The sequence below is a fragment of the Strix aluco genome, chromosome 7 (genome assembly GCF_031877795.1).
Source record: "Strix aluco isolate bStrAlu1 chromosome 7, bStrAlu1.hap1, whole genome shotgun sequence".
NCBI lineage: Eukaryota > Metazoa > Chordata > Aves > Strigiformes > Strigidae > Strix > Strix aluco.
The window spans coordinates 20,304,262-20,317,925 of record NC_133937.1 but is presented as its reverse complement, the minus strand read 5'-3'; the positions used below and the strand labels follow the sequence as shown (position 1 = coordinate 20,317,925).

The 13,664-nt window shown below is 43.2% G+C and overlaps 1 protein-coding gene across 3 annotated transcripts; it reads right to left on the bottom strand.

Moving 5' to 3' along the window:
* Positions 1-8,948: 8,948 nt before the first annotated feature.
* Positions 8,949-12,862, bottom strand: BLOC1S2 (biogenesis of lysosomal organelles complex 1 subunit 2). Of its 3 annotated transcripts, none has more exons than XM_074830810.1 (5): positions 12,626-12,862; positions 11,694-11,810; positions 10,712-10,831; positions 10,111-10,224; positions 8,949-9,591 (listed from the first exon to the last, which is right to left on the bottom strand). In XM_074830810.1, exons 1-5 carry the CDS (start codon positions 12,675-12,677, stop codon positions 9,404-9,406), a joined length of 591 nt encoding a protein of 196 aa, XP_074686911.1. In that variant the 5' UTR covers positions 12,678-12,862; the 3' UTR covers positions 8,949-9,403. The 3 variants fall into 3 exon arrangements, with proteins under 3 accessions (XP_074686911.1, XP_074686912.1, XP_074686913.1); XM_074830811.1 differs by having other exon boundaries at positions 8,949-9,599; positions 10,120-10,224; positions 12,626-12,853; XM_074830812.1 differs by lacking the exon at positions 12,626-12,862 and adding an exon at positions 12,213-12,439.
* Positions 12,863-13,664: the final 802 nt, after the last annotated feature.

Below are 13,664 nucleotides of genomic sequence, written 5' to 3'. Positions count from 1 at the left end.
ACAGAATCATGGAAATATGAATGAAAGTTATACGAAAATATCATCTAGTTTATCACCATATACCAAAGAGGATCAGCTATTACAAGTCTTCTCACCAGATAAAAAGAAGAAAGCACTCCATACATAATTCCTCTTCAGCTGTGCCATGACTAAAATAGGCAAAGCAAATGGCCCAGTGGTAGCTTCCCAGTTCCAGACATCTTCCTCCATGCTGAAAAGACAAGGAGGCAGCCAATGCAAATCAGTAAGAAAACAGCTTTAGCTCCCAGAGACTCCACCATGATACACAGTGGGCTTTGACATTAGGGGAGGACTAAAGCAGTGTCCTGGAAGCCTCACTTTGTGTCACCTGTAGTACAAAAAGCAGTGCAATGGTAACCAATGACTGCTCACAATTCCTCTGGGTTAACTTGCTTTAGTACCAAGTGACATTATCACCTCCTGAGAGACTAAGGATCAGATTTTTTAAAAATTTGAATGCTTAATGAATAGGATTTAGCTCATCAACCTTTGTTGACCATTAAAATGAAGATCATCAGTTGAAAAAATTTTCCATCATTAAAAAGCTCTACGTCTCCCATGAAGCCATACTGCTCACTCTCTCCCTGCCTGCTAGCACTCTGTGTTGCCTAGACTTTTTCTTCTGCTGGGACTGTACAGACAGTGCATTGCTTGCTTATGTGCAGGACTAGGCAGGGCTATATGAATTGTCAATGGCAAATCTGGCACAAAGTTCCTGTCAATTGACTACATGAAGAAGTGGCTTTCAAACTCATTTAATCCATTCTGCACACTGTTGCTATTAGTTCCCAAACACCTCTCACAGAACATAAGCACTTCTGTGAGCTCAACTTTCTAAGATGTTTCTAAGAAGCTGGGAAGCAGCTACAGAAGCAACAGTCAGCTGGGCAAGCACTAATGAAGAAGACAACTGGCAAGTTCTCAAACCCACTAAAGGTGTCCCCAAGTGAGGAACTCAGTGAAGCAATCTATGAAGCAAACAAATGTGCTTGAGCATTTTCCCCATAACAGGGCAATAGCACTTGCCTGAGCTACTATTATAAATTAACATGACATACATAGGTTAATTTGATGTCTGGACATTAAGGATAGATGTGAGTCAAGGGAGATGAGGTTATCAAAGGTGAATACAAGCAGTTTGGAGTAGTCAGGTGTAAACTCAAATATCTTTAAATTTTTTGTTGAAGAGGAAAAAATCACAGGCAGAGTGCATACCAGAGCCTCATGTGCACATATATGTTACATACCGCTTGTAGACTGCAGGGAAGGATGCTGAGACATTTGTGAATTCCCACACAGAAGTTGCATTTAAAAGGGAAAGTTATGAAAACAGTGGTTTTATCCACAGCTGTCAAGGTTCTTAGTGATTCTCCCAGTTACAATTTCAAAGATACATTTTGACCTCTCGGGATGTCAGTGCTCTCTTGATAACTCTATACAGTAGCATGTTAAACTATATATGACTGTCAAGAGACCTAAGAGTTGAAAGTGGCTTTGTATCACACAGAACATACTGAGGTTCACCAGTGCTGTGTTATCCTGAGGATGAAGCTCTCTATTGGATTACTGATTAACACTGAAGAACTTTGGTTCTGGGACTCACCTTTCTAAATGGATCTTCTGTTTGGCACACAAACACACCACAGATGCTTTTCACATGGAACATAACCGTAACTCAAAATACTTGTGTGTTGTGGGATACACACACCCTCCCCCGATAGACACACACACACACACACACACACACACACACACACACACACATACACAGCAAAGGTTCCAACTTTCTTGCAGCTGAGGGACCGAAGGAGAGTTTTCACACTGTGTTTTTGCCTTTTCAAGCTCTAATATGAAGTATGCCTCACTTGGCTTCTTTCTTTCACTGAAGACTCTCAGTCCAAGGAACACAGGTTTTCCGCTCTCTGCAATGTGTGGCCCTCTTAATAGTCTCCCACATACATGAACACACTTTGGTTACTCATTTTTCAGATCAAGGAGATCACAGAACTGGTGTCAAAGGATGCCTGGCTCATGGCATCTAATTTCTGTTCCAGCTGACTCCCTGCACCAGCCTCCTGATGCGGTTCGTTTGCAGCTGTCTGAAACACTACTTGAAAAGTAAAAGAAAAACCCCAGCACCCTGCACGAGGGGATTAACTCCCTAAAAACAATGACCTTTAGACCCTCCTGTCCTGTGCTCACCCACTGCAAGAAATAACAAGCTCTGAGACCCATACAGACTAATCTGAAGTCCCCTCATAGGCTAAAATGTGGCCTCTTTTATAGCATATGATAACCACTAGAGAAAGAATAAAATGATTGTACATGCTGTAGGTTAGAAGCATGAGTTAAGCTTTAGCAAGGCTTTAGGTTGCACAGTCCAGGGAACATCAGTAGTAATAAACTTCAGAAGGCAAAAATGAACTGGTCTTTCCATTGGCTTTTGCCCTTCAGATGAAATTTGGTCTCAGTACTTGGGTAAGGTAGACATGATTTCCTGCTATAATTCCCAGGTTAAATGCTTCATAGCATCTTTCAAAGCAACCTTTACCTTTAAATTTGAATAGCTATTCACTCTTCTCACATTGATTCTTATTTTCATTTTAAATTATATTTCAAATTGTAGATAGTTCATACTATTTTATTGCATGGATTTCCTATATTGTGTCTGTATTGCATTGCTCTCTTTAACTACTCCCTATGCAGTGCCTTCAAGTAAAATTCTTTAACTTGTTATCGTGTCAGAAAGATGCCTGGTTTCTTTATGGCAGCTTGCGTGAACTTCCTTGTTCCTCATTCAACTCTTCTGAAATGAGGAAGAGGGAGGGCAATGGCCCCCAGTGAAAAGTAGTCCTGGCTATCTTAGGATATTCTTGTCCCACTGGGATGACATACACAGTCACTACAGTGGAAACTTGTGTGAAGATGCCACCACATCCATTTGGTCTCCAGGTCATAACCCTGACCTTACAAGGTGCAACAGCTATCATCTACAACAGCAAGAGACTAGGATCATTTAATGCCAGTGAGTCAAAGGTCTCTCCAGATTCTGCCAGGCTTTGCTCCTATATTAAACATCAGCTCTTCCCACTTCTGACTTCTCAGCTACATCCACCACAAAGAACACCTCTACCTAGGAAGAATCTCACAGAAAAGTACCTGTTCCTCTGGAGAACTTTTGGGAGAGTGGCATAAGTCCTTTTTCACTGAACTCTATACCTTTGTCAATCAATCAGAGCTTATTTCACAATATAAGGTCCATACAACACCACTGCATGTACTGAAACCAAACATATTGTGAACACAGGACCATACTTCTTACTGAGCTGATACAAATTACCAGAAAAGAACATAGCTTTTAAGTTACAACCACTTGCCTCAGGCAAGTTACTCTTCAGCTGCAGCACGTTTCCTATGAGGGGCAAGGGAAATGACCCAGGAGGGAGCTTCCCTGTTTCAGACATCTTCCTTCACGCTGAACAGACAAGGAGGCAGATGATGCAAACCAGCAAGAAAATTGTTGTGGCTCCCAGGGGTTCCATTGCAACGTGGAACAGGGATGTGGGATCAGGAAGGGCTGAAGCTGCATCCTGGAAGGCTCACTTTATGAAGCCTACAGTAAAAATAACAGTGCAAAGGTAACCAGCAGCTCCTCTCATTTCCTCGGAGTTAAACATACTGGATAGAAAAAAATCACTTGCTGCCAACAAACTTAGATGAACTGCTTTAATTTTTAAGTCTTTGTGAGCTTTTTTAAGGTCAACTTTGTTCTACTGCAGTATCAGAAAGCAGGGACTAATATTAATCATTAACAAATGCTGTCATACTTTCATAGCATGTTTGTTTTCTGCCTATTACTATTGCTTAAGTTTGTCCTCTGATGGGATGCTGCAAATACAACAATGTATTTATTTTCAGGCCATTATATACACTTGCAACAATCATCCCATTGGATATCTTTTAACATTTCTATTGAACACAGAGTTCTGGGTTAAAAAGTATACTCCATTCTAGAAGAGTTGTTTTTCAGCTGTTGGACATGTGGCAGTTTCCACTAATGATTTAAGAGCCCATTGTGAATACTGTGGACATCTCCACAAAGTACTGCTCTGAAAGTTGGATGACTACAGAATAACCTGTTAGAGTAGCTGGGCAGAACTGTCTCGAGATGTCAGGGAAAAAGTCCTACTCTGGAACTGAACTCTTCTGTTTCTGCTTAAAGAGCTGTATGTGCTAGGGTGATTTTCACCACCAGGTTTGCAGTTGCAGTCCAAGACCTCAAGAACTGCTTCAGCTCCGAAGCAGCTGCATAGACTGCTTTGATAAGATCCTTTGCCCATTGATACTCATCTGTCACTGCCCCCTTTCCTCTGTTCTCTTCTGTGTTCTTCCTTTCAAGTACCTGCTACTTTCTTATATTTTTGTTGTGGTTTAACCCCAGTCAGCAACTAAGCACCACAAAGCTGCTTGCTCACTCCCTGCCCCTCAATGGGATAGGGGAGAGAATTGGTGAAAAAAAAAAAAGTAAAATTCATGGGTTGAGTTAAAGGCAGTTTAATAGGACAGAAAAGGAAGGGAAAATAATAATAATTATGATTATGATTATAACAAAATAATTAAAATATACAAAACAAGTGATGCAGAATGCAATTGCTCACCACTTGCCAACCGACGCCCAGCCAGTTCCCAAGCAGCAGCCCCTGGCCAGCTTTCCTCCTAGTTTATATACTGAGCATGACATCATATGGTATGGAATATCCCTTTGGCCAGTTTGGATCAGCTGTCCTGGCTGTGTCTCCTCCTAGTTTCTTGTGCTCCCCAGCCTACTCACTGGTGGGATGGGGTGAGAAGCTGAAAAGTCCTTGAATTAGTGTAAACACTGCTTAGCAACAACTAAAACATCAGTGTGTTAACAACATTATTTTCATCCTAAATCCAAAACACAGAATTATACCATCTACTAGGAAGAAAATTAGCTCTATCCCAGACAAAACCAGGACAATTTTCCATTAGAAAATGCTGCAGAAGAGATAGAGATTTAGTCTCCCCCTATACCTCTGCACCTCTGGAATTTCTCACGGACTCTCCAGGTGAAATGTTTGAGCAGCAACCAAGTTGTGCCTCTGCTTTTGGACCATACATTTCCCCAGTACAGTGCTGTTCACACACACCTAGCTATGTCTCTTCTGTGGTACTACTCTCCACGGACCTGCCATCCTTGCCATGATTTGGATTCTACCAGTCACACAGAAGGCCCTCTGGCAGAGAGGGCAATAGTTACTCAGAGACAAAACTGGGAACACAGCTGTCAGCTCTTGGCTTAATTGGGATGCCACTATCACACAATCCTCCAGCCAGCCAGGTAGTCAGTCTCTAAAACTTCCTCCCAGTAAAGACTCACTTGTGGGACAAACTCCTCTTCCCATTTCTGCCTCCTGGAGGTGGGATACTCAAGAGTTTGTGAAGGAATTTGCTATTTCTTAGCTCTCTTAGCTGAAAACAATAAGCGCTTGCTGGCAATGCATGGCTAGGTGGATTTCCATCTTCAGAGTTCCTGGAGGTTTTCATCTTTGTAGTTTTAAAATAGCCTTGTATTTTCTATACGTAGAAAAGCAACGTTTTCAACAGTAGCAAGATTTGGTCCTTACTCTGCCTCTACTGCTTTACGCTGTGGAAGTTTTCTCTGCTGACACATCGCCATCTCGTGGCCCTCCTGCAATCCTGTCAAGGAAAGACGATGAGCAGAGAAACGTCGTATAATTTTTCTTTGTAATTTTCTATGCACTGATTACACGGACTCCTAGACCTTCCAACAGCATGCTGGGTTGCAAGTGGTGAGTGGATCTCTTCATCAAAGCAACTACCAAATGTACCTGTGATTAAAACAAGACATGGCTAAGCCAGTGGTTCTATAAAACCAGATCCAAATAGGAGTGTCACTGGAATATATTTGCCAGCTCTTTGCCTTGCTATGAACATACAAACTGGACACCGGGCCTCTGACTATGAAGAGGTGGGTGGGGCAGGCCAGGGACCTCCATGCAGACTGAGCATTCTCCAGGTGAGGTAAGTACAGAGGGAACGAGACACAATGGTTTTACTTTCATGTGACCATATTTACCTATCCACTCAGTCCCCTTGATCCCCTCGGCCTTGAGGGGTGAGGAGCAATACCTGTTAACAACAGCTGCATGGATGCTATCTTAGAGAGCACCATTCCGACTTTAGACATGACACTGACAGCATCTTCTGCTTTCTGACATGTCTTTGGAGACCCAAGAAGTGCTGATGATGACTTACAGCTAGTATGTGTGTACTCTAGAGTGGTGTTTTGTAATCACAACCTGCTTAATCACAAATTTCCAGTTTTCTGCTGAGCAGAGGAAAAAGTCTAGCCCTCGTGCTCCTGAGAATGTGTTCTTGCTTAGCTAGCACTAGCCTATCCTTGAGTGCAATGCTTTCTGCCCAAACACTGACAATCCTTATATCTAACCCCCATGTTAGGAAAACTTCCTACTGGGCTGCCATCATGTCCATAGCTGCCTTCAGCAACACAGCATGCTCCAGGCACGCATTATGGAAGCAAAGCCTTGCTGCTGCAGTATGAGCTCGGTACATTAAACCATGCTTAAGAAGGGTAAGGCACATGACTGTCTCTTTTAAGACTAGCAGCCCTGAAACATTTTCACTATTATGTGCTTCCCCATGGTCTCAAGACGCAAAGATGCCCTACTGGGTCCAAGGCAGTTGGAAGTGCTAGAGGATGTAAACACAGAACAGAGAGGAGAGCCACGCTGTTCTTCTTGACCACTTCAGGAATTTACACAGCAAGGCTGCTGTTATGGTCCCAGTGACAGTGAATCCTTCTTACTATAGAACTATGAGTTTTAGCATCCCAAATGGAACGTGGAGAGTCTGTGTTAAGGGAGGGTGACTGGGACTCATCTTAAGACAGAGCAGAGCTGCCACACATCCAGTTCCATACCCACCTTGGATCTGTGGAGTCTATCTCCCATTGAGGGTTGGAGCATACGGTCCACATTCATAAGGGAGTGGATTTACAACTACACTGGCAGTGTGCTGCCATTAGAGCATGGAGTGTGTCTGGCCCACATTGAACATTCTATGTTCAATACTTGACTTGCAGGTTACCTGCCATAAGCAGATCTTTTTTGACTTGCTGTCATGCAATAGGACAAGTCACTGGCACTTACGGCTTGATACTTTTATCACATGGAGATGATCACAATTCTCTAGACAGCAGATGGCCAGCTCTCCCATTGTAATTTCTTGGGATACAACTCTGTAATCACTTCATCTTGGTGTTGGCACCTAGCCAGAGTGCAGGGCCCACTGCATACCTGCAGTGGAGAACAATCCCTTTGTATGCCAGCATCCACTCTGCACCTCTAGCACCATCTTCCCAGAAAGCTGGGAATCAAAGAGATCACTAGGCTAGAAGATCAGTGGTCTGGTTTCAATCCTAGAACATGCCCTGGTAAGCATTTCAGTGGCTGGCCAGCTCTAGATGATGTCCATCTATTCAGAACCATTTCCAACCTGATATGAATCAGTAACTTTTCTGTTCTCACAGATGGGTAGGGGCCAGGGAGGGGACTTACAAGGGATCAGGGACTAAGCTCCCAGCCACATGCAAGTTCTATAATGCTAAATGAAAATCCTCATTCTTCCAGAGCACAGAGGAATTCTGAGCAGCACCCTCAAGTTTTTACATCAGTGATTCTCCTCCACAATGGCAAAGAGAAAGGATAGTACCATAAAAAACACTGGGAGTCTGGCTGAATCACATCTAGCTCTTGTATAATCTACAGATGCATGAAACACTGGAGAAACAGGACTTCCAGTCTACCACCTTGTAGAACCACTTCACAGCATCCGAGATCATCAAGCAGGCCACTGGTCAGACTATCATTCAAATACCAGTCTCTAGGCACGAATATTTTAGATCTGGCTGGCTAGATCCTCTTGACCAGCAGAACTGTAAACACACCATGTATTCCAAGATGATGATCTGTCAGATTTTAAAACAGGCTGCTGTTCTGCATGGTGTAATTTCCTCCAACACAGCAACAATCTCATCTGTTGGTACCTCTTCCTGTCATGTTGGGCGATGTGGCTTTGATAACAATACTAAAATGTCTAATTTGCTTTCACAGGTAGAAAAGTCATCAGTGTGCTACCTATGAATAAAAGCACTACAGATACAAATGGCTGGATACCTCTGGGAGACTTAATCCTGTTCTTTAAAGTTGCCCATTCCAAAAAGGCCTGTCTTCAAAGTGAACTCAACCTTCTCAAATCCTACATCAAGGCCATATAGTATTTTTTATTTTAAACTCATGATTTTTAAAGTGATGACAAAGGCTCTCAAAGGTCATCTGCTTCACTGCTTTTAAATAGCACTAGGGAAAAGTATCCATCTTGACTATTTACAGTGGCTGTACGCTGACTGACAGCATTAAGATCTTTATCACACTGGCAGCTGACTAGACATTTTTCTAAACAGCCTGTAGGAAGGTTGATCTACTTCTTTCCTACATCAGCACCTGTACTATCCTCAACTGCAACTCACTCAAAAGCCAGCTTGAACTAGCCAGGGTAAATAGGTACAGGAAAAAAAAACTTGGGAGTAGAGAAGTACCTGCTCAGTAAGAAGGGCTCCGCTAAATTAGAAGTTTGGAACACTGTTAATCTGATAAAGAAGCTTTATGTGCTGGGCATGCCTCTTCAAAAACTACTGGGATTAAAATTCACTGGTAAAGTAGATAAAGGATCTGCTAAGTTAACTGAGCATGTGATAAAGCAATATTTCTTGCAATTTCATCCGAGGTCCAGACAGTCAAAGAATATAATTGCAGGAATACTTGAGGCAGAGTTTAAAACATATTCTCTTCTATGATCTCCTGTAGCTGGAAGGAGTTTGTCTTTATTAACATACCTTTTGAAAAAATAAAAGGACAACTTACATCATCTTTCCAACAGGAATTTGAGATTCCAGAGAGAAATGTGGCGAGTTGGTTTATTGTAAATTTATAATAATTAGTCTCTCCATTTCAAACAGATATAGGTGGATACCAAAACTATGTGTTTTCAATATCATGCTCGTAACTCCAAAGGCCCAGGTATCTTCTCAATGCAGAGCTCAATGAAGTTAAACATGAAGTTTAGGTCCTGCTGCTACCAAGGGAAAATGTCTTTAAAGGTTATGGAGGGCTTTTCCTAGATAGAGTATTTCATGTGGGGCATAGGACTCACACAGATCGCCAGTATCAACATCTGGGTTAGGGACAGGCTTCTACTTTTCACTGCAGAACAACTGAAGCAACAGAACCTCTTGAGAAGAGGAAAATATGATTCAGCCTTAAGCCAGAATACAGCTTACTGTATTCAATAGATAGAAAAAGTTACCAGTCTTGACGTTAGCTGTAACCAAATCCTTGTCAACATACAGAATTGCTGTTGTACAACTTAAACAGAAACCAGTCTGACTCATAGCCCAACTCCAACTTAAAGACTGTTGTAATTTCATCGTTTCTCCAGTTTTTTGTACTTGGCTTCTGCAGAAGGAAAAATAACAGTATTTTAGGACTGGATAGGTAAAAGCTTTGAATCCTGTAAAATTCAAGTTAATTTACAGTATCACTCAGGGTTATTTTTTACTAAAGCATTTAGGCAAACAGAATTATATAATAAAATTTTTAAGAACCAGGCACTTAAGTCAGACAACTAATATTAACTTAAGCCAAGGGGACTTGGGTACCTGGTGGAACTTTATGAATCCCTCTGTTTGCAAGATTAACCACCTGTCTTTAAAATTTGGGTCAGTTCATATTGTAAAAGAGAAATCAAGCCTCACTAATAAGCTGTAGTTCAATAATACCTATATTAGTCCACCTCCATATAACTTGTTATATTAATCTTTTCCCAGTGCTTACCACTTCATACACAATGTTTGTTGCTCAAAAGCAACACAGGCAGCTCAGATGTGTTAAACAGAGGAGGAGTTTACTTTGTCTTTTTTAATCTCCTTGCAAGGGGCTATGCTGCTATGTAGTAACAGTAGAGGACAATAGTTACCAAGTTTTTTGGAATATGCATCCAATTTATAAGCTGCCTGCTCCAGAGCTGCAACCTGTTCCTCAATTAGGTTGATTTGTTCCAGATATGGCTGAAGAGCAGCATCTTAAAAAAGTATAAAAATTATATCTGTCAGTTCTCAGTAATTCACTTCCAAGAAACAGATCACACTTGAAACACAAGCATTTCCATTACATTCTTCAGATAGAACAATTTAAGAGCTACTTCCTTCCCCTGCCCCAAAATCAAGTGGTGATACCAACAGACATCTTCCAGGAAAGTATGAAATGTTTAAGAGTACTGGCTAGACTCAACACAAGCAACAATAAAACGTGAACCAAAAGAAGTGTTACTTCCTGTCAGATCCAAAACCTGGGGTAAAGCAGGACATAAACTCCAATACGCTTTTTCTTATGCTATTCTACACAGTCTATAGCTGTAAAGAAATATACAAGACTAGTGTGTATAGCAGCATGTCTATTCCAGTGAGCTTTCTTTCCTTCAGCACCTAATGGAGTGTGAACCATCTGACTCTTAGATGCTTCATTTCCCAGACTGTTCATTATACCACTACCTTATTTGGTTTACTTACATTTTTGATTTAAATCCTTCAGATTTCTACTGATGTTTATAGCAATATCTTTCATTTCTAGGTACTTCAAGCTAGTCAGCTTATTCATGTTTTCCAAGAGTTTGTAGTCTTCACTGGTGGCTTAAAAAGAATAGAGTTTATTTTAATTAAAAGTTGATGTGGTTTGAATTGGGTGCAGACTCTTCAAGAGGACAAGAGATTTCAAAACAATAGCCAAATGTAACACAGAATAGTTTAGATGGTAATACAGGTATTAGAATAATTCTCTACAAAAAGAGAGATGAAATTTCATGAATTGTAAAAATCAACTGGACTGATGAATATTTATTCACTTGCATTTTTTTTTTTTTTTGAGAGAAAAATGGACTGATTCCTCACATTTCTGCACTTATTCTGTCAGTTAAACACTTATGTTTACAAAACTGGTAACACAAATCCAGACTGGTAATCTGTACCATATACCCTTCAAATCCATGCAAATCAGTAGTGCTGTGGAATGCTTTCAAAATCAAGAGCCTATGGAATCCACTAACTTGTTGAGCAGTTTACTTTCTCCAGTTAAGGTTGCACAGCAGTTTATTCTAAAGCATGAGTGTTGAAAAACACGGGTATGATCCTTGCTCTCAGAAACAAAATAGCTGCACGTTTCACTGTCAGTTATGCTTCTCTTCTAGTCCTTCTTAACCTAGACCCCTTCTGGTTGTCTTTCTACGCACAAGCTTCTGCAAGACTAAAAAGAATTATTTCTAAGTTGCTGATACCATACCGAATTAATTTGAAAAATATTTGTGCTACTCTGAGACTTCATTAATATGAGTAATCTCAGTGTTGTTAGCAGTCTAGCAACACGCCAGAGTTGATCTGCCAGTCTTGCTAGATATGATCTAAATAGGTATAGCTTAGACAAACTACAAAACAAATTTCTTTAAAAGAAAATAAATAAAAAACCCCTTACTTGCAGGTCAGTACTGCGGTGCCTTACCTGTCAATTCACCTGTTAAATAAGTAGCCATTTTGTTGAACATGTCTTTACAGAGTTCATTGATGTCTGCCTCTGCTGGTTCCTTAGCTTCTTCTGCTGTTTCAACAACAGGATCCTCTAATCAGGGTACAGACATTACAGGGTTAGGGGAAAACTAGCAGGTAGAGAAACATGCTATAAAGATTAAATGGTCCTTTTTTTTTCCCCTTCAACTTGACTACACCTACTTTCCATATAAGTTGTCTACGCTAAGGGGTAACAAAACTAGACAGTCTCCTTGAAACAGCATCAAGATTATCTCAAAATAATACTTTAAGAAGCATTTAAGGGACAGGCACCTGGCCTGACTGCACTTGCAAGTATCAGTCCCCTCCTGTGCTTAGATGACAGGAATTCGGAGAGAACTTTTGAGTGACTTTGTGCACAATGCTACTGACGTTTATTTCTAGTCACTGACTCAGAAGAACAGCCCCCCCCCACCCCCAGTCCGTTACACGAGGCGCTGCAACTGATCCCCACCTGTGGAAAGCTATAATCACCGCTTTTCTCTTCCAAACCCCTTTCTACCACAACCTGTCCTTGTACTGCTCGTCCCTGGGGCAGTTCAGCATCCCTTCCACAACCCGACAGGCTGCTCTTCCCTTTGTCGGCAGCTTTCACCGGCTTGAACGCAAAGGCTGCCCCAAGGCCCACGGCTTCCGCGGGCCGCAGCGGCGGCGCGGGGGGGTGACAAGCACACGGGCATAAGCCCCTGGCGGGATGCAGCCGCCGGGCTCCAGGGTAGCCGCCGGCCGTCCGACATACGCGAAGCCGCGGGCCCGCCCCGCAGCCGGCCCCCACCCTTCCCGCAGCCGGCCCCCACCCCACCCTGCACCGCACCGGGAGCAGGCCGCGGCCTGGCAGGGCCCGGCGCCCAGTCCCCGGCCCCTTACGCTTGGCGGGCTGCGCGCCGGCCTCGGGCAGCCCCTCCGCCGCGGTCGCCATGGCGACAGGCCCCCTCCCGCGGCGCCCGCTTCCGCCTTCGACCCCTCGCCAGGCCGCGGCCCCGCCCCTCGCCGCCGCGGCGCTTGCGCGACTGCGGGCGGGCGGGGGAAGGCGGCGGCGGAGGGAACCGGGCTGGGCTGCGGCGCTCAGCGCTGGGCCCCGGCCACCGCCCCGCAGGGTCACGGAGCGGGCCGGGGCTTGACAGCCGCCCCGGCGCATAGATCCGGGGCCTGCCCCCTCACCCCCGCCGTTTCCGCTGTATCAGACACAGCAGGTGTCTGGTATCAGGGTGACAGTTTCGGCTGCCGGAACAAGCGAGAGCGAAGAGTCTGCATTACGGCAGGCGGAGAAAGACAAATACCCAGATGTAAAACGTGGCACGAGTTTACTTTTTACCAGCTGTAAAAGACAGGGAAACAGCACGGAAAGAGCACAGTGTGTGCTTGACGTGCCTGCGCTGTCAGTTTGATTATTTCCCTCTTTCTCACACCGCAACTGAACGATTTATTGCAAGAGCAGCAGAAGCACTTTGACACCGCAGGCCAGTTTCTAGGGCTGTTGGTAGCCCGGCCCTCACAAGCAAACTCCAGCCTTGTGTTTGAGGATGTTTGGCTTTGCTGGTCCCCTTGCATCTGAGGGTCTTAACACAGCTCAAAAGCAGCTCTGCTTTTGCTAATGATGTGAGGAGCCTGCTAGCACGCTACACTGTCCTGTGGTGACTGTGGTAAGCATTGCTGTAGTTACCACAGCAGTGTCTACGTGGGGTTTTTTTGAGTCCACAGCATAAGTAGCGCTATATATAGATAGTGCGGCTAAGCATTAAGTCTGTTAAAAAGATCTGCCATTGCTAAGTATACAAATTTTTGTTCAAAAAGTCATTTCCTCCCCTCCTCTTAAGTAGTAAATGTATTTTTTTCTGTTGGTGGTCTTTTGGTGGGGGGTGTTTGGTTGGGTTGGTTTTTTTTGTTGTTTTTTTTTTTTTTTTTT

Coding starts and splice junctions, on each gene's coding strand:
- BLOC1S2 (XM_074830810.1), bottom strand. CDS start 12,677: ATGGCGACCGCGGCGGAGGGGCTGCCCGAGGCCGGCGCGCAGCCCGCC. Junction 11,811..12,625: donor CGGCGCGCAGCCCGCCAAGC/GTAAGGGGCCGG, acceptor TACCCTGATTAG/AGGATCCTGTTGTTGAAACA. Junction 9,592..10,110: donor CAAAAAACTTGGTAACTATT/GTCCTCTACTGT, acceptor GCAGAAGCCAAG/TACAAAAAACTGGAGAAACG.